The 20,267-nt window shown below is 37.2% G+C and overlaps 1 protein-coding gene across 3 annotated transcripts in view; it reads right to left on the bottom strand.

Moving 5' to 3' along the window:
- Positions 1-20,267, bottom strand: part of LOC126457899 (protein brunelleschi) — a 245,512-nt gene that overhangs the window by 203,043 nt on the left and 22,202 nt on the right. For all 3 annotated transcript variants that reach the window (XM_050094572.1, XM_050094573.1, XM_050094571.1), the window contains 3 exons: positions 14,623-14,732; positions 3,937-4,069; positions 3,640-3,831 (listed from right to left, as the gene is read on the bottom strand). In XM_050094572.1, coding sequence (XP_049950529.1) covers positions 3,640-3,831; positions 3,937-4,057 — 313 coding nt within the window. In that variant the 5' untranslated portion in view covers positions 4,058-4,069; positions 14,623-14,732. The remainder of the gene's footprint in view (positions 1-3,639; positions 3,832-3,936; positions 4,070-14,622; positions 14,733-20,267) is intronic.

Raw genomic sequence — 20,267 nt, 5'->3', positions numbered from 1 at the left:
TGCACATCAAAATCAGAAAGTAGTACTTCCATTAGGAGACCCTTTGTGGACTATTTGTTTTTCCTCTAAGGACAATCATGATTCTTTAAATCTTTAGGCAGGAAGAGGGGTTTACTGAATCAAACTGATGATCTTGGGGTACATTGTTTTCCTATCATGAGACCAGCAGATATTAGAGCATGACGTAAGTGATAATCCAAACCTGCACAACTTCTGCTTCTTATGCTGTACAATGGAGCAACCATTTGTTATTAACATGCGAGTGAATACACATATAGACTCTCCAGACTTTTTCTCAGGGATAATATTGTTTCTGTAGTAGGGATGTTAATGTTGAATGGTGGGTAGTAACTGCCAGAGAACTGTGTTTCTTGTAGGGCTTTGGAGACTGTGTAGGATGACAATACTGTCAGAGCTCAGAGAGGTGGGAGTAATACCCACTAAAATTGCACTTAATTAACACCATATAGGCATTGTGCTGACTGTAAAAGGGGGGGGGGGGCGGGGGGGGGGGGGGGGGAGGGGCAGCGTAACTGTTAATGGAGTATCCACAAACACAGGTTCAGAAATGAATGGGGGAGTGGGTCCAGTGTTGCTTTCACCTTGGAATTTTACTTCGTTTCCTTTATGTCTCTTGAAAGTTTTAGGTCCTGTGAGGGTTTATCTGTTTTAACATTAGAAGAAGAATGGACACCCTAAAACTTACAGCCTGTGGCTTCATCAGCCATTGGCCAGTGTAGAATCACTGGACATTGGGAAGGAGGTTCCTCAGACGGCAAATGTCTGAGCGAGGGTACTGCTATCTGGTGGAGAGTGGGGTCTGAGGCAAAGAGGATGTTAGTCTCAACATGAGGAAAGGGGTACAGTCACATTGTGTTGATGGCAACGTAACTGTTCCATCTCTGACAGCATAGTGAAGAGCACTAACAGCATGATGTTTTAATAGTCAGCATCATAATGACCATGCCCATGCAAGTAGATTGATGAGGCCTCATAGGCACAGTATTGGCGGGGAGTAACCTGTTTCATTGTAGATTATCTGTCCTGGTATCAACCACTTCAACTGGAAACTCTCTCCACAGCCACAACAGAATTGCCCACTTGGCATAGTCCTGGTGTAATAAAGAAGCTAGCCATGTCTTCATGGCTTACATGGAGAATTGACAGTGAAAACATTTGCATTTATTCTTAGTGTTGAAGTACAACTGATCAAGTGTTTTATATTCCTATATTTTTCTTTCCTATTTAAAAATATGATGTATCATTAACCCTGAACAGTATTGATCCTGGCAGTTAACTCAGGTCAGAAAGTGTTTGCGAACTGTTCCACTGTGAAAGGGGTGTCTGCAGTTGCCACAATTGAACTTTTGAGTACAGCAGTATTACATGGTCGACGTGAAGGTACTTAAAACACCTCATGGGCTATGATACCTAACATCTGACAACACAATAGTACACCATACATTTTCTAGGAGTAAGGTATGATGAATATTGCATCTACTCAGTTGTATCTTGTCCCATTCTGAATATGGCAGACAAAATGCAGCTCTTCTTTTAAAGGTTTGTATGAAATTCCTTTACAAACTGTCATATCAAGACATAGTAGAAAATAATAATATCATCAGTTGTACAAAATTCCTATTGTGGGGAAGGGCAACTAGTAAGAGGAATAACACCAAAGGATGCACAGGAAAGTTAGGTTCACAAAGGAATGGAGTTTGTTGGACAGGGCCATTAAACATCTTTTCCAGTACCACCACCTCTTGAAACTTGTCGCCAATGTATTCTACAAAACTGGAGTTTAGTTGTTGAGAAAGATTGTCATTCATTCTGGTATGAACTATATATTGCAGGGAATACTGTCCTTCATTTCATTTCAATGCAGCTGTCCCTTTTCTGATGGCACAGTTTGCGTAAAAGGAAATTTACTTTGAACGTAATGCTTTCCAAGTGCAGAAAACAGGCATCTTTTTCTGCGCGTGTGCAGCAATGATGACGTAGGAAGCCTGTAAGTTCGTACGTATAAAGCATTATACATCTTACATTACATAATAAAAGAAACAGGACATCAGAGGATAATCCAACAGCATTGAAATTTTGTGAATCATACTAAAATGCATAATGTGGCTTAATGCGTACAATCATGTGTCCAGATTCACAATGACACAGGCCACAACCTGATATTAAGCTGTTTGGTGTAGTTTTCGGGATGTAAATTATCTTGGAATACCACTGCTGTATTATCCCATGTTTGGTTCTTTATTATGGCATAATGCCATATGCGCCAGACACAGTGGTGAATACATATGGGGGGAGGGGGGGGGGGGCCGGGGTGCGCGCCCTTCCCTTATGGGGCCGCCCGCATTGCCACCTGCGCCTCCCCCTTTCAGTCAGCCCGCATGCTATTCGTTCATTTTTTTCATCAGTTGATTCAACTGAATTGAGTTATAGTGTAGTTTTACTTCCCTGTGTAGCAAGCTCATTGGCGTCATCGTATTTTTATAATGGTAAAAGTAAAGGTAGCTCAAGATATCTTTAGTGCCCCTTGCTTGAGGTTTTTCTGTATCCGCCATGGGCCAGACAATGAAAACATGCACCAGCAACTGAGCGAACACTTGACGCTACCAACGGTGTGGACTGAAACACTTCATTTCTAATAAATTGACTGCCTCAGCATAAAAGATTAATAGAAGCTAAATTTCTTTAATAAACTGACAAAATTAATTTCATTGTTCTGCACGGTAACTGATTAATGCCTGATTGCCAAAAATGTTTGTTTATTTATTTATGTATAAGAAAACTGAAACCAGTAACATATTTTAGCCTTCCATAATTATGTGAATGTATTTTAATTCATTGATACTTCCTGACCAAAGAAATCCGTATTGTGTTCATTTGACATGAGAGTTGCAAACGAAGAGGAAACAGCAAAATCACTAAATGTAAACACGGGTCATGTGGAGACTACCCCCTCCCCTCTAAAACTCGGACTGCTCTGCGCATGTGCGAATCTGGCAGATTGGGTGCACTAAAAAAATTTTACCTGGTAGCATGTGACCACTTGTTACTACTGCCGATATAGCTAACAGCCACATTTTAAGGAACTGGAAGTGAGAGAAGGTACTACTCATACGCGGCTCAACTGAGCATGAGCCCGTTGGCAACTGCTCAAACGAACCTAATGTAAACAGTTGTGAAGTCGCACTCACTGGATGCAGTTTGTTGTTATGAATATAGCATCTTTGTCCTAAAGCCTTGACACATTTTGCTGTGACAGACGCTTGTGTGTGCACTGTGTTTTGTTGTTGTAAATGGCTCATTTCCTTTGCAACTTAAGTTTTATTTTAGCTACAGTACAGGGATACAGTAATATTCTTTGTTAGAGTGTCAGTTCTTACCAGTAACAATTACAAAAATTTAACTGAAAACTAAAACAATGGAAAATTCCTGGTTTTTTTCTGGTTTTCTCCCGGATGAAAAAATTATTGGGTTTTTCCCAGATTTCCCGGGGTGTATACACCCTGGTACAGAAGATAAAGGACTAATTTTATGTCTTGTGGTGCCACACTGACCATGCATATGCTCACAAGAGTATAACAACAACAATAAGAATAATAATAATAAATGTACCACACCTACCGACAGAAATTAGGCCAAGAACACGGCGATGTGTCTGGTAATCTCCCCAATCATTATTTTCTACAGGATAGTCTTTTACATAACGGGAGATAACTTCACGGGATACTCCATTTGAGTCTACTACTTTTATATGGTTCACACGTGCAATTCGATCGAAGATTCGATTAAAATTTTTCTGCTTAATCTGGCTTCCTGAAATGTCAATACACAAAAAATTTTGGAACAAATATTACAAATTTCATCAAAAATGCTTGATCTAGAAATATTTGTTTGCTTAAAATGCAAAAGAGGACTTACCTATCTGTTTAACAAGTACAAGTACTGCAGCATGATCATGAGCTGTCTGTTCATAGTCAGGATGAGACATATTTGCATCTGGTGCTGGATCTGATAAAATAACACTTACTGAGGATCGCATTGGTACAGACACCTGGAAATAATGAATTTAAAATACAACACTAGTATCACATGTCACAAACTATAAACTGTAAGACACTCACTCAGCAATTTAAATCACCAAACGAAACGATAGTTTGTTATTAGTCAATTACTAACAACAGCAACAATTACACTAGTCAACAGCTATTTTGCATCTGGGAAGTGATACATCAACTAGTATGTATTTTGGTGGGTATAATCTGAATACACCTTTAAAAATGTCCTAGCACATATCACTTTTGCATTTTTAAAGGTTTTTTATTTTTTGTATTCAGTATTTCGCTTTTTTCTGTTCTTCTGTTTTGTTGTTTAATTGTCTGTTTTTGATTTCCAGAGAAGAGCTAGAAGATCTACAAATTGTCAGTAAATGGTTGGTGTGGTAATCCAGTGATGTGAAAGAGATCCTCAGTGAGTGTTTCCTGGGAAACATAGTGCAAACTGTTTGTGTTTAAAACTTACACTAAGAAAAATGACAAATAGTAAATGTCATTGCTGTCTAAACCACCCCAACAACTTTTGTTATGTGTGTGGGAAATTCACTCCAAAAGCCCAAAGGAAACCAATCACTGAGTTGGTTAAGAAGACATATAAATTGTATTTTGATTGTCCTGTTGGTGATCAAGATAAACATTTTGCACCTGCATAACCTGTACTTCAACCATGAGCGATTGGTTGAAAGGAAAACGCCGAGTCATGGCATTCACTGTTCCAATGGTGTGGTGTGAGCCTAATGACCACGTTTCAGACTGTTACTTCTGTCTCTCAAATATTTTGGGATATTCAAGCAAAACTAGAGATAAAGTATCCAAACATCAAACATATCTTCAGTGCATTTGCCTGTGCCCCATGATGAGGGGTTACCTTTTCCTGTCTGTAACTTGAAAGCCATGGGACCAAACACCATGTCAAGTGAATCAGAAAGTATTGCACATATAGAAGAGTACTGCCCTCAATAACATGACACTTCACCTCAGTTCTTTCATCAAAAGGAAATGAACGATTTGGTTCGCAATCTAAAACTTTCAAAACAGCAAGCTGAACTCTTGGGATCGAGACTGCAACAACGGAACCTTCTAGCTCCAGGGAGATCAGATCAAAAGGTGCATCCTTTGCTCAATATTTCAACATGCAGAATGCAATGTGTGTATGTAGAGAAGTCAATGGTCTGATGATGCAGCCAGGTGTCCAACATAATCCACAGGAGTGACAACTATTTATTGACTTCAGTAAAACAACCGTGAAAGCAGTACTACTGCATAATAGCAATGCATTTCCATTAGAACCTTTGGCTTACACAATAGACATGAAACCATGGCTTTGCTGCTAGAGGCAATCAAATATAAGGATCATGAATGGCAGCTCTGCTGTGATTTAAAAGTTGTTGCACTCCTTACAGATTCACAGGCTGGAATCACGAAATACTGCTGCTTTTTGCACCTTTGGGACAGCCGTGACATGAAGAACCACTATACTGTCAAGGAATGTCCTGTAAGGAAGTCATATGTCCCTGGAAATGTAAATGTGGACAATACCCCATTGGTTGAGCTTGATAAAATCATTTTGCCTCCCCTTCATATTAAGTTGGGCCTTATCAAGAACTCTGTAAAAGCTTGGCATAAAGAAGGTGAGGCCTTCAATCACTTAAAAGAAATGTTTCCCAAATTAAGTGAGGCAAAGCTGAAAGAGGGTATATTTGTTGGATCACAAACAAGAAAATTGCTGAAAGATCCAACCTTTGATACCAAACTTACAGGTATCCAATTAGCTGCTTGGTTTTCTTTTAAAGCAATTGTGAAGGGCTTTTTGGGTAACAAGAAAGACAAAAAGTATGTTACCATTGTGAATGGTCTGTTGGACAACTATAAGAACACGGGGTGTAGAATATTGCTTTAAATACACTTTTTACATTCTCACCTTGATTTCATCCCGGAAAATTTGGGAGCCGTAAGCGACGAGCATGGTGAACACTTTCACCAAGACATTCTTACCACGGACCACCGTTATCAATGCCATTGGAACCCTTTGATGATGGGTGACTACTGCTGGGGTCTTGTTAGGGAGAGTGATGGAAAAAAAAGAGAGAAAAAAAGAATTGCTCTGTCGTCACATTTTTCAGAAACCACAGACGATTAAAGGTGAAAATATCTTGATTAAAGGTGAAAATATCTTCTGATCTAATTTGGACCTTTTATTGGCATCATGCCCATATATACAAACAAAACAGTATTGATTGCATATTTTTGTTTGACTTAATTCTGTCAATGTTCACTAGTACCATTTTTTATTCTGCCGTGTATCTAGGAAATGTGATGCAGAGAAAAACATATTTTACAAGTGTATTCAGCACCACAAATTTAGGTAAATCCACCCATTTAAAAACCAGATGCAGAAAATGTCTAAATTTGTTAACTAGTGTTATTATTATTATTATTATTATTATTATTATTATTATCTTTCCTTTCTCAGACCTTAGGTCTGGTTCAGAATGAAAGTGACGCGGACCTTGATCAAGCGTCACTTCGTTTTAACTGTACAGTATATGCTACATTGCGTTTAGGAACTTTCGGGTAATTGAACATGTATCAATAATTACGGATTTCTGAAGTTGTATATATAAGTTTGGATGTAGCTGTATTGCATTGATGTACTGGTGGATATTGCGTGGTATGACTCCTGTAGTTGAAAGTATAATTGGTATAATGTCAACTTTATCCTGATGCCACATGTCCTTGACTTCCTCAGCCAGTTGGATGTATTTTTCAATTTTTTCTCCTGTTTTCTTCTGTATATTTGCTGTATTGGGTATGGATATTTCAATTAGTTGTGTTAATTTCTTCTTTTTATTGGTGAGTATGATGTCAGGTTTGTTATGTGGCGTTGTTTTATCTGTTATAATGGTTCTGTTCCAGTATAATTTGTATTCATCATTCTCCAGTACATTTTGTGGTGTATACTTGTATGTAGGAACGTGTTGTTTTAAAAGTTTATGTTGTAAGGCAAGCTGTTGATGTATTATTTTTGCGACGTTGTCATGTCTTTTGGGGTATTCTGTATTTGCTAGTATTGTACATCCGCTTGTGATGTGATCTACTGTTTCTATTTGTTGTTTGCAAAGTCTGCATTTATCTGTTGTGGTATTGGGATCTTTAATAATATGCTTGCTGTAATATCTGGTGTTTATTGTTTGATCCTGTATTACAATCATGAATCCTTCTGTCTCACTGTATATATTGCCTCTTTTTAGCCATGTGTTGGATGCGTCTTGATCGATGTGTGGCTGTGTTAGATGATACGGGTGCTTGCCATGTAGTGTTTTCTTTTTCCAATTTACTTTCTTCATATCTGTTGATGTTATGTGATCTAAAGGGTTGTAGAGGTGGTTATGAAATTGTAGTGGTGTAGCCGATGTATTTATGTGGGTGATTGCTTTGTGTATTTTGCTAGTTTCTGCTCGTTCTAGAAAGAATTTTCTTAAATTGTCTACCTGTCCATAATGTAGGTTTTTTATGTCGATAAATCCCCTTCCTCCTTCCTTTCTGCTTAATGTGAATCTTTCTGTTGCTGAATGTATGTGATGTATTCAATATTTGTGGCATTGTGATCGTGTAAGTGTATTGAGTGCTTCTAGGTCTGTGTTACTCCATTTCACTACTCCAAATGAGTAGGTCAATATTGGTATAGCATAGGTATTTATAGCTTTTGTCTTGTTTCTTGCTGTCAATCCTGTTTTCAGTATTTTTGTTAGTCTTTGTCTATATTTTTTTTTACCTCTTCCTTAATATTTCTATCATCTACTCCTATTTTTTGTCTGTATCCTAGATATTTATAGGCATCTGTTTTTTCCATCGCTTCTATGCAGTCGCTGTGGTTATCCAATATGTAATCTTCTTGTTTAGTGTGTTTTCCATTGACTATGCTATTTTTCTTACATTTGTCTGTTCCAAAAGCCATATTTATATCATTGCTAAATACTTCTGTTATCTTTAGTAATTGGTTGAGTTGTTGATTTGTTGCTGCCAGTAGTTTTAGATCATCCATGTATAGTAAATGTGTGATTTTGTGTGGGTATGTTCCAGTAATATTGTATCCATAATTAGTATTATTTAGCATGTTGGATAGTGGGTTCAGAGCAAGGTTGAACCAGAAAGGACTTAATGAGTCTCCTTGGTATATTCCACACTTAATCTGTATTGGCTGTCATGTGACACTATTTGAATTTGATTGGATATTAAGTGTGGCTTTCCAATTTTTCATTACTATGTTTAGGAACTGTATCAATTTAGGATCTACTTTGTATATTTCCAATATTTGTAGTATCAATGAGTGGGGTACACTATCAAAAGCTTTTTGGTAATCAACGTATGCGTAGTGCAGCAACCTTTGGTTTTAGCTTGATATGTCACCTCTGCATCTGTTATCAGTTGCTCTTTACATCCTCATGCTCCTTTGCAACAGCCTTTTTGTTCTTCATTTATAATTTTGTTCTGTGTTGTATGTGTCATTAATTTCTGTGTAATGACTGAAGTTAATATTTTGTATATTGTTGGTAGGCATGTTATGGGGCGATATTTTGCTTGGTTTGCAGTGTCTGCTTGATCTTTAGGTTTCAGATAAGTTATTCCATGTGTAAGTGTATCAGGGAATGTGTATGGGTCTGCAATGTAACTGTTAAATAATTTAGTTAGATGTGAATGTGTTGCGGTGAACTTCTTCAGCCAGAAATTTGCTATTTTATCTTTTCCAGGGGCTTTCCAATTGTGAGTAGAATTAATTGCTTGGGTGACCTCATGTTGCAAAATTATCACTTCAGGCATTTGTGGTATCATCTTGTATTTATCTGTTTCTGCTTGTATCCACCGTGCATGCCTGTTATGTTGTACTGGGTTTGACCATATGTTGCTCCAGAAGTGTTCCATGTCTGTTATGTTTGGTGGATTGTCTATTTTAATGTGTGTGTTATCTATTGTCTGGTAAAATTTCTTTTGGTTTGTGTTGAATGTTTGGTTTTGTTTCCTTCTATTTTCACTTTTTTGGTATCTTCTAAGTCGTTTGGCCAATGCTTGTAATTTATGCTTCATTTCATCTAATTGCTCTATCGCTTCTTGTTGTGAGATTTTACCTAACCTTTTTCGTTTTTTTTCTGACATTTCACTTCTTATAAATTGTGTTAGCTGTCCCATGTCTTTTCTCAGTTTTTCTATTCTGATCTGTAGCCTGTGTTGCATTGCTGGTTTTGTGGGTTTCTTCTGTGTGTTGGTTGGTTCTGATCTCTGCCTAGTGCGTATATTTAGTGTAGTGAGTGCTCCTATATAAACCAGTAGTTGTAACTCTTCCATAGTTGTGTTTTCATTTATTTTGTTGTGTATGATTGTGTTGATAGTTTTTATTGTTGTTTCGACTTGTGGGTTATTTGGTGGTCTATCCAAGAATGGTCTAATGTCTGTATTTGTGTCTTTGTATTCTATATATGTCAGCTGAAATTTTTCTTCTATATCTAACATGTGTGTTACTTCGCGTTCTATTTGTGCTTGTTCTGGTGGCTCTCTTACGATTTCGTTTTCCTCTGATTGTTTAATTGATGCATGTTGTTCTTCGTTTGTTTGCTCTGGGATGTTTGAGTCCATTACTGTATTTTCTTCGTCTTCTGATTGCACATTATTTTGTTCCAGTATTTGTTGTACTTGTTGTTTGATGTTTTCTAATTCTGACTGGGGTATCCTGTTATTTTTTATTACTACACGGATCTGATCAGCTAGTCATTGTTCTGTTAAAAATTTTAATTCTGGGTATCTGATGATAGATGTTGTGTATACTTGTGATCTGTATCCAGTTGTGTTTGTTCCTAGGTTTGTTGCTTGGTAATAACAGAACATGAGGTGTCGATTAACTTCATCTGAGCATCTCATCCTCTGTCTTTGTTTTCCTTCTAGGGTGGTTGCAGGAAGCATATCCTGCAAAACACCTCTATTTGGATTTAAATCATTTTCCTGTTGGCTAGCAGTGTCGTTAGCATTGTGGGCAGGCATAGGGTTCAAACGTCGTCCCCGACCATGACGGCGCTTGTCCAAGGCTTCTTTAGTTCTGTCCTGAACCAACTAATCACACTAAAAGGGGGGTTAGCCCTATTAGTGGTTTGTTCTTTTCGTCGCCTTTTATGACTGGCAGAACATACCGGAGGCCTATTCTTTTCCTGGGCCTCCACGGGGTTTATTATTATTATTATTATTATTATTATTTACAGTTTCTGTTGCTATAACACGTAACTTGTAGAAATAGCATAAAAGGTGCAATATAAAATAGGGAAGAATATGATGCGCAGCCACATAGGAGAAGAAAATCATTGCTCCAAACCACATCACAGGAGAGGAAGACAAGTTGCAGGAAAGGTTTAGAGTTACCACAAGATGAAAGATGATATTCAAGTTTTACGATACTGGCAATGATATGTCCTTAAATAAAAGACCAATGAACATGGCTAAACTTGAAAGAATGTAGAGGGTACAAAAAGCTTCTCTCCAACGTGTTTTCAGAAAGTAATGGGAATTTTGTAATTTCACATGTTGTAGAGTCAGATTTGTGTATTTTTTCCATTGTTGTGTTGGCTATATAGCATATTCAGTCTGTTGTCAACTTACACATAGCTTACAGGTGCAGTATCAGCAATTATACGTTTTTTTTTTTTTTTTATAAAAATGGATCAGAGAACTACTACAAAATTTTTCTATAAGAAAGAAGCAATATTAGGTCTTAGAAAAGTTAAATATTGCTTTTAGTGAGTCTTCTATGAGTAAAACTAAGGTTTACAAGTGGTATAAGCATTTAGAAGAGGTCATCAATCAGAAATCAATAAATCATGGGAAAAGTAAAAGAAATGGTTATGTATGATTGCTGAATGACAATCAGAGAAATTGTTTATAGTGTTGGCATATCAGATGGCATATGTGAAAAAAAAAAATTTGCAGATACTTCTGGTATGAAACGCGTGAAAGCGAAAGTTGTTCCAAAATTTTTGAATTTCGAATAAAAACAGTGGTGAAAGTAAGATCCTCACAAGTTGCTAGATGGTATCAACAACAATGGAGAACTATGAAAAAAAGTCACAACTGGTGACACAACTAGGGTTTACGGATATGACACTGAAATGCTCTATCATACCAGTGAAAGCACTATGGATTGCCAAGACTGAAAAATCCAGAAAAGTGCAGTCAAATACGAATGCTATGCTCACTGTGTTAGTGCACAGTCAAACAATTAATAAGGAGCACTACTTACAATTGCAACACTGTTTGCATAATGCAATCTGGGGAAAAAAAGCCATGCCCACATTTATGGTGAAACAATTTATGGTTTTTGCACCATGGTAATGCACCTGCTCTCATTTTTTTTCCTGTTCATTAATTTTTGGCTAAAAAAATACTGTACTGATACCTCATCATCCAGTCACCAGACATGTCACCATGTCTTTTTTTTCCTGTTTCCAAAAATAAAGAAAATTACACTACCATTGTTTCACGAGTATAATCAGATTAAAAATGCATCACAGAAAGATGTTTTGGGGATTGGATAAAGCTTTGGACTAAGCGTATAATATCTAATGAGGATTGTTTTGAAGTAGATGAAATTGATGTAGATGAATAAATGAAATTTTTTCTAAAAAAATTATATTATTTTATGAATATATCTCTCACACAGAGATATATATATCTCAATCATTGGTTGTGTCATTTTCGTAGAAGGGGGTACAAAAGGCAATTTTAGGACAAGATAGACAGGTTCCCTCTGTTACATGCACAGCATGCAATGGAACAGTGAGTGCGGGGCAGACAGCTGGCCTGTGGCCATTCATGCTATTAACAACAATGGAAAATCTTTTAGGTCATTTGTCACATCATGTGTAATCTCCTCCACCCCTCCCCCCTTTCTCTCTATAACTAAATACGCTTACTTTGCCAGTGTTGGAGTATGAGTGAGTGGCACTGACCAAATGCAGAGATAAGTGTTACAATGGGATAGGCCACACTCATTTACGAAGTTTGGAAGTAGCCCACAATGTTGGAGTGATGCATGTATAATAGGGCAAGTTGAGAAGTTACAAACCTGCCAGTAAATGAATGATATAGTAGTAGTAGTAGTAGTAGTATTAGTAGTAGTAGTAATTATCAAAAATAATAATAATAATAATAAATTTGTCTAAATTCAATCACTTTTCCACATTATTCCTTCTGGGTTTAAAGTACTCTGCTTAACATTTTTTCTTTGAGTAAATTTGAGTCTTCACTCATGATACTGGAAGTTGCGAAAATGTCCATACAACTGCAGTTACCCCTTTATTGGATTCAGAAGGTTTACCAGCAACACATTTCTTTGGCTGTTCAAACAGGTTAAAGAGTGTACCAAATCTGGTGAATATTGTGGAAATTCAAACTATTTATGCTTTAAATCACACACTTTATCAATTACTATTGTGTGTGCAAGAGTATTTGTCATTTTTACAAGCCAGACCATTTTTCCACAGTTTTTCATTCAGCTGATCCAGGAAACAAATTTAGTTGCTAACATTTATTGTGTTTCCCTTTGCAATGCAATCAGTAAGAAGAATTCCCAACTGTATCTCAGAATTAAGTGGTCATAAGCTTTCTAGCAGATTAAATCAAATGAGCCTCTTTTGGTTTAGGGCAACTACTTTCACCCACTGCATTGACTGCTGTTTTGTTTCCAGGGTGAAGTAATGGAGCCATGCCTCATTCACAGTTACAACTCAAGAAACAAAATAAGTTATATTTTTCTTGAAGTTACCTAAACATTCACTATAAATGGCTTCAGTATTTAGTTTGGTCAACATTTAGCAAATGCACCATTTTACTCAGATAAGGCTTTTTTTGTAAGTATCTTTTGCGGTAAATTACATCATACCCTTTCTTATGGTTTGCTTCATGCCATCTACTGTTTCATACAAGTTACAAGTTGACTGTCCAATATCACACTCTGTAATTTCTTAAAGTTTCCATCTATGGTTGTAGTTATTAGGATGTCTTTCACATGGATCATCTTCCAAAGAAGTATAGAGACTTTTCAAATTTGCTGTTAATTTCATAATTGTTGACAATTAAGAAACAGACTCATTATAAACCTTCACTACTTTGGATTAATTTCCCACTGGCAATACACCCATGGATTATCACCTAATTAATGCTCTAGTCCACTTGTTGCAATGTGTGGTAATGGAAAATACTTTTTTCTTGTCATGGTAGTGTGTTATTCAGTTTCTGCTGGGTAATGATGGCATTAATTGTTTGCTTACTGCACCACAAAATACATACTGATGTGGCAGGGGGACCCAAAAGTGAAGGTATGTCAGTGAGCTCAATATGAACAGAATAGTTAAGGTAACCATCCAGCAGGTGGAAACTGACACCAATAAATGATGCTTCAGGTGTGGAGAAAGACCACTTAACTTTTATGACAGATATGTTGAGATAATGCATAAAATTAAGAACTATTGCTCTGTGTTAAATTTAGACAGGCTATGAGAGGATGGAAAAGGGGAAATGACTGGATTCCACACATTTGCTAACTTTGTTAAGTTCTTAAAACAATTTTCATAGTCAAAAATAGTAATAAATGGAAAGCAACAGTTTGCTTTTGTTCTACAATATTACTTTTATTGCTAACCGGTTTTCGGCTTACAAGGCCATCTTCAGACATAGTAGTTTCTTTGAGTGAGTGTACAAATGTCAGACTTGCTAAATACATAACACAAACCAGCAATTATAACAACATACTTGAGTATGATACTAATAAAATTTACTAGCGTAATATGTCCCTTAACAATTATAAATCATACTAGGGTATAATAGTGTGCAGCTTGATACAATGTATTAGCATTTAATTATTGTAGAAGGCTAGTATTTGTTGTCTCAGAGGCACCTGGGTATTCGAGAGGTGATGGCATGGAAGCAATGGAGTGAGTAACGAGTATGCTGGACAATGGGCAATGCACTGTGGTTTCGGACTTGCAGAATTACGTCCAGAAAATCTCCTAATGATAAGCACAGAGCAGCATCATTATTATATTATTCCAGAAGATGATGAAAGTCATTAGAATTGTAAACTATGTACAGTTCTCAGCCCATTTGTTGTAGTTAGCCCCCAAGTTCAAATTAGTCTGAGATAACTGTCAATCAACTGATGTTCACCACCTGTGTTGTATTTCATTTCTTACACCTAAAGAGGTTACCTTATATTGGTAGACCAGAGTGCATTCTGAAAGGTAGAAGTAAGTGTGTGCCTCCCTAAAAATTGGGAGTAATCTCTGTAGGAGTCTGATATAATAGTCAAACATTCAGCTGCTGTATTATTATTGGAAGTTCAACTGAAGCTAAAGTTAATATTTACCAAATAGGCAAGAGTTGTGCTCACTTACATTTGTACAGAAAAACTTGTGAAAAACAATAAATGATAAGCAACAACAACAACAACGACAACAAAAACATCAGCCACATTAAATGTGTGGTTATATTAAAACCACTACTGTGGAACTCTCACCTTTTAACCCATGTTACAATATGTTTACTTTGCATCTTGTAACCATGAAGCTTTGAGTAACACTTGCCAAGGGCACTAAATATACTCCAACACACATTGTTACAAAATACCTGCAAAAAATCATATGAGTCAATTAAATTTTGGTCAACAAAAAAACATAGAAGCATTATCAGCATTAACACTCAGCATATGAGTAAATCTAATTGCATTTTCTTGCAAAAATAGTAAAAATATTAAGTGAGATTGTGGACAGTTGTGAACACTGATACAAGAACTAGACATTTCCAGTCTTATCTCAATTTTTTCCTGTAACCTACTATAACAAAGATGATCTGTGTGTTGGTGCAAGAACCAGACTGCTCTACCAATTTCATGAATAATTAGAATATAAAAGGAGCTACCAGAGTTTGTTTTAATCATTTAATCTGAGAGCACCCTTGCAGACTGTCTCAGGAGTTGCTACCGAGACTGCACAAGATATCTTTCCTGTAACATAGTATTTTGATAGAAGGTTAAGGAAACTGAAAACACTTGAGTATTGTTATTTAACTCTGAAAAAAACTATCAGTAAAACTACCTGTAGATATCTTTTGTGAAAGGCTGTTGTGGGTATATAACACTTGTACACACTGGAAAGATGTGAAAATCATTTTGTTTAATGTACAATGAAAACCATGCGTGTTTTTTTTTTTTTTTTTTTTTTTTTTTTTTGCAGTAAAATTGTGAAAGGAAAGTTCAAAACAGGATGATTAGCATGTTTACTCATTGATACAATCTAAGCTAAGTTATTAGTTTTTGGACATCTACATTTATACTCCGCAAGCCACCCAATGGTGTGTGGTGGAGGGCACTTTACGTGCCACTGTTATTACCTCCCTTTTCTGTTCCAGTCGCGTATGGCTCGCGGGAAGAACGACTGTCTGAAAGCCTCCAAGCACGCTCGAATCTCTCTAATTTTACATTCGTGATCTCCTCGGGAGGTATAAGTAGAGGGAAGCAATATATTCGATACCTCATCCAGAAATGCACCCTCTCGAAACCTGGCGAGTCAGCTACACCGCGATGCACGGCGCCTCTCTTGCAGAGTCTGCCACTTGCGTTTGCTAACCATCTCCGTAACGCTATCATGGTTACCAAACTACTGTTCAGCATAGGATAAGAATGTCAGTCATCATTTTCTGTAGAGTCTTATGAAAAATCTTGGAAGATTGAAGAAAATGATATGTTGACGTCCCAAGTATGGCAAGTATGGACACAGCTTCTTTCCCTGTGACGGGACCTTTGTTGTAATCAAAAAACCAAAAATGAGACAATATATTTTGTCAAAAGAGTACTGCATGTGGATACAGATAATGTCACAAGTTTGATGTTCATGAAACTACACAAACTGTTTTTAGACTACACAGCTTGTGACATTCTCCTGCTTCATTTCTTCGTTGACAGTCCTTGGTGTCTATAAACTGCATTGTTATACTGGGTGAAAAATGGGGGGGGGGGGGGGGGGGTGTTAACGTTGTAGATGACAATTGCACAGTTGCGTTTTACAGTTCTTTATTTTCACTGTTCACAACCCCCCAATATTACACATTTATATGGCCAGTTGACTATTGGTAAATGTTAAGCCTCATTAATATGTTGCGGGCAAACATTAGCATACTGCTACAGTAGTTTGCTGTTAAATATCTATGAGCAGTAAAAACCTAACCACACAGTTCACAGTTCTTGCAGAATAATACGGTACGTGTGACACTATATCTCAAGAAAACTGAACAGGCACTGTCATACTTTTAACACACGACCTATTTGTGTTACACTAATTCCGCAGTTAAGTTGATGCACTGATGTTACTTGAAGCAGTACATAATTTCCCTCTGAAAATCTTATGTGGACTCACTGTCTCGAGACCAAAACTCGGGCCTTTATATATCCTCACAATAATAGGCACTGAAACTATACATTGTGCGATGTTTAATTTACAGAAATTACAATTAAAACATAACTCATTCAAATAACTGAATACATTGAAAAATGTCATCCATTGAACAGTTTCTTCTACCACCAAGGTTATGCAGAATTATTTGTTTAAATAATGAAATTAAAAGATATACTTACACAAAGCCTGCTTTTAACAAATCTGGTAACTATCTTGGAATTAAATAAGGGCTGGCTTTGCTAACATGTTTTCATATAGAGCCAAATAAATTCTTAAAAAATCCTAGTAGTTCTTCTTCTAAATGCTTATAATTAGTACAGAATTTATATTTGTTTATAAGTCAACAATAGAATTCAAGTCACGAAACAATTGCAGATTTCGCCCTATAATAAAAGATATTAACTAGGAATAGTCAAAATAAATTAGAAAGCTAATTACATACACAAAACTAAACACAAAATTAGATCTAGCGCCATATTTCTTAAGACTGAGGGCCAACCTTTCTCTTTTATGAAAATGCAGATTATTAAAGGTAATTAGTCAAAAATGAAGAAAATGAATTTAAGGAGGAAGGTGGTAAAACAAGAGAGGAAGTAAAAACATCCCAGCTTGCTTTGTCACAACCTCACCTCATTCAATACAAAAGTTAAACTCATTAATGTTCACTGTTGATCACGTCATAATATGGATATATTGAATAAAATATCAATGGACTGTTATGAAGTGTCTGTGCAATTACCTTGATGAGGTGTACTGTATGTTGTTTTGAAATAAAGTATGAGCTACTCTTTACTTCTCCCATGCAGCAAGTTATTCACATGGGAGTGAGTTAAAACTCAGTACACATAAGGGGAAGTATGTTAAAGACATAGATTCAAATGATCTCCCATTACTCTGTGATTCTACAGCAAAGTGTTTACCAAAACAAGAAAAAGAACTCTAACAGTCATACAAATAAACTAACACAAACCAACTTATATTCACTTTAATTTCTATATTAGTATTGCTTCTATCAACTGATGTAGATGATCCTCACATTTTCTATCTTTGACTTTTTTAATTGAGCTTTTAGTGACCTCGTTTTATAATGTCTGATTCTTGTGCCAAGCCTTTCAGTTACTGTGTTTTTTAATCTAGCTAATACTGATTTAATTAGGGACTGGGCCATAACTCATTTTTGACAAAGACTAAGAATGAATGAACTAAATTATACTGAAGAAAAAATTCACCATATCAAATAATACATTAATGTTGCAAAGCACTATCAATCACACACTGCTCCTATCCAGACTGGATGCTTATGGTGTATAGAGGGGTCTGTAACGAATGGTCTCACTTGTATCAATCAGAGGACAGAAACAACACATGATGGGAGAACAATCTGTTCAGATGTAACACCAATTACATCAGGAATCCTGCAGGGCTCAGCCTTAGGCCCCCTCCTCTTCCTTATCTTTATTAATGACCACCAGAACACCTACCCTCAACAATACATGCATTATTCGCTAATGATACAAACCACCTCTCTTTTAACATTTCTTCACAGCAGATGCCAGCTGACTTAGTTGACAGCAGTTGAAAGGCTCTTGTACTGGGTCTATGATAATAAACACTTACTTACATGAGGAACTCCCCAATGCAACCCCCTCAGATTTAGTATTAAGATAACCCAGTGCACAGCTTGTCAAAAACTGAACACAGATTGAGCATGAAAATAGGAAGAAGATGCACTGAACTGTGAAACAATGAATTGCCCATACGGTAACTGATATATCTGTTCAATGTATTCAAACTTTTGTCCAAGTCATGGTGCAACGTTCATTTGAAATGCTGAAATGTAAGGAAGGAACATATAATGGAAGTTATTTCTGCATACCTACTCTATTAGCAGCAAAAAGAAAGTGGTTCTCGAAAGGAAACCGTAAACGTTTGATGTCAAGGTGACAAGACAACCAAATCCTCCACTGGAGAACACAATCAGTGCATCATGCATGACACTGATGACAATATGTGTGTCATATGATAGAAATCTCTTATCGATACACTTAACTTGCATGCCTGGTGAGTGAGTGGGAGGTACACCTCCTTGCTCCTTTAGATGTTTCTATGAATGTGAATGTGATCACTCCAAAAGACATTATAAACACACAACAGTTTATGACAACATAATGTAATTGGATAGATAAAAAATCTACTCACCAAACAGCTGTAGAACAAACACACAAAAGAAGATTACAATTAGGCAATCTCTTGGAGCCAGTGGCTCCTCCTTCAGGCAGAAAGGTTGAAGTGGATGAAAGAAAAGGTTTGGAGAGGTCTAGGAAAAGTGATTGATTTTGGGAAAGTCACCCACAACCACAGGTCAGGGGAAACATACCGGAAAGGATGAGAACGAAAGACTCAGGCTCAAGAAAGGAAAGACTCAGGCTCAAGAAAGAGTCTTTCCTTCTCATCCCATCTGGTGCATCTTCCCTAACCCATGGTTCTGGGTGACTTTCCCTAAATCTACCCCTTTTCCTAGACCTCTCCTGTCCTCTTCCTTCACCCCTCTTCCTTCCCATTCAACCCTTTTGTCTGAAGAAGGAGCCACTGGCTGTCCAAACCCACATGGCATTTTATATACTCTGAGGTGTACTAGAGATGTACATTGTCTTTCAGAGACTTCATGAGTTGTTGAATTTTTTGCTGAAGCCCTGAAGACCAAATTGACTTTACGCCTCTTTAAGTGCTGCCCAATCTTTCCTGTTACTGAGGCACAGAACGGCAAAAATACAAGCTTCTTTGTGCTCTCCTCAGGGTCATTACGCTTACCTGTTTCCAGAGGATGGCTTACGAAATCTAGTGGTTGATGTAGCCATTTTCCTTAAATACAGGGTGATTCGAAAAGAATACCACAACTTTAAAAATGTGTATTTAATGAAAGAAACATAATATAACCTTCTGTTATACATCATTACAAAGAGTATTTAAAAAGGTTTTTTTTTCACTCAAAAACAAGTTCAGAGATGTTCAGAGATGTTCAATATGGCCCCCTCCAGACACTCGAGCAATATCAACCCGATACTCCAACTCGTTCCACACTCTCTGTAGCATATCAGGCGTAACAGTTTGGATAGCTGCTGTTATTTCTCGTTTCAAATCATCAATGGTGGCTGGGAGAGGTGGCCGAAACACCATATCCTTAACATACCCCCATAAGAAAAAATCGCAGGGGGTAAGATCAGGGCTTCTTGGAGGCCAGTGATGAAGTGCTCTGTCACGGGCTGCCTGGCGGCCGATCCATCGCCTCGGGTAGTTGACGTTCAGGTAGTTACGGACAGATGAGTGCCAATGTGGTGGCGCTCCATCCTGCTGAAATATGAATTGTTGTGCTTCTTGTTCGAGCTGAGGGAACAGCCGATTCACTTCTGCCGTACTCAATAACACAAAAAGCTTTCTGTTGAGCGGTCGCCATCTTAGCATCAACTGACGCTGACGCCAAGTCAACAGCACCTCAAGCGAACAAATGTACAACTAAATGAAACTTTATAGCTCCCTTAATTCGCCGACAGATGGCGCTTAGCTCTGCCTTTTGTCGTTGCAGAGTTTTAAATTCCTAAAGTTGTGGTATTCTTTTTGTATCACCCTGTACTTTCTGTAAGTGGTTCAGTTCCCTTGGCAAGTTTTCAGCATCTGAAACTGCTTCTGCTCAGTGTACTAAGGAACTCGGAAC

The sequence above is a fragment of the Schistocerca serialis genome, chromosome 2 (assembly GCF_023864345.2).
Source record: "Schistocerca serialis cubense isolate TAMUIC-IGC-003099 chromosome 2, iqSchSeri2.2, whole genome shotgun sequence".
Taxonomy (NCBI): Eukaryota; Metazoa; Arthropoda; class Insecta; order Orthoptera; family Acrididae; genus Schistocerca; species Schistocerca serialis.
This window is presented reverse-complemented; position numbering and strand designations above follow the sequence as displayed.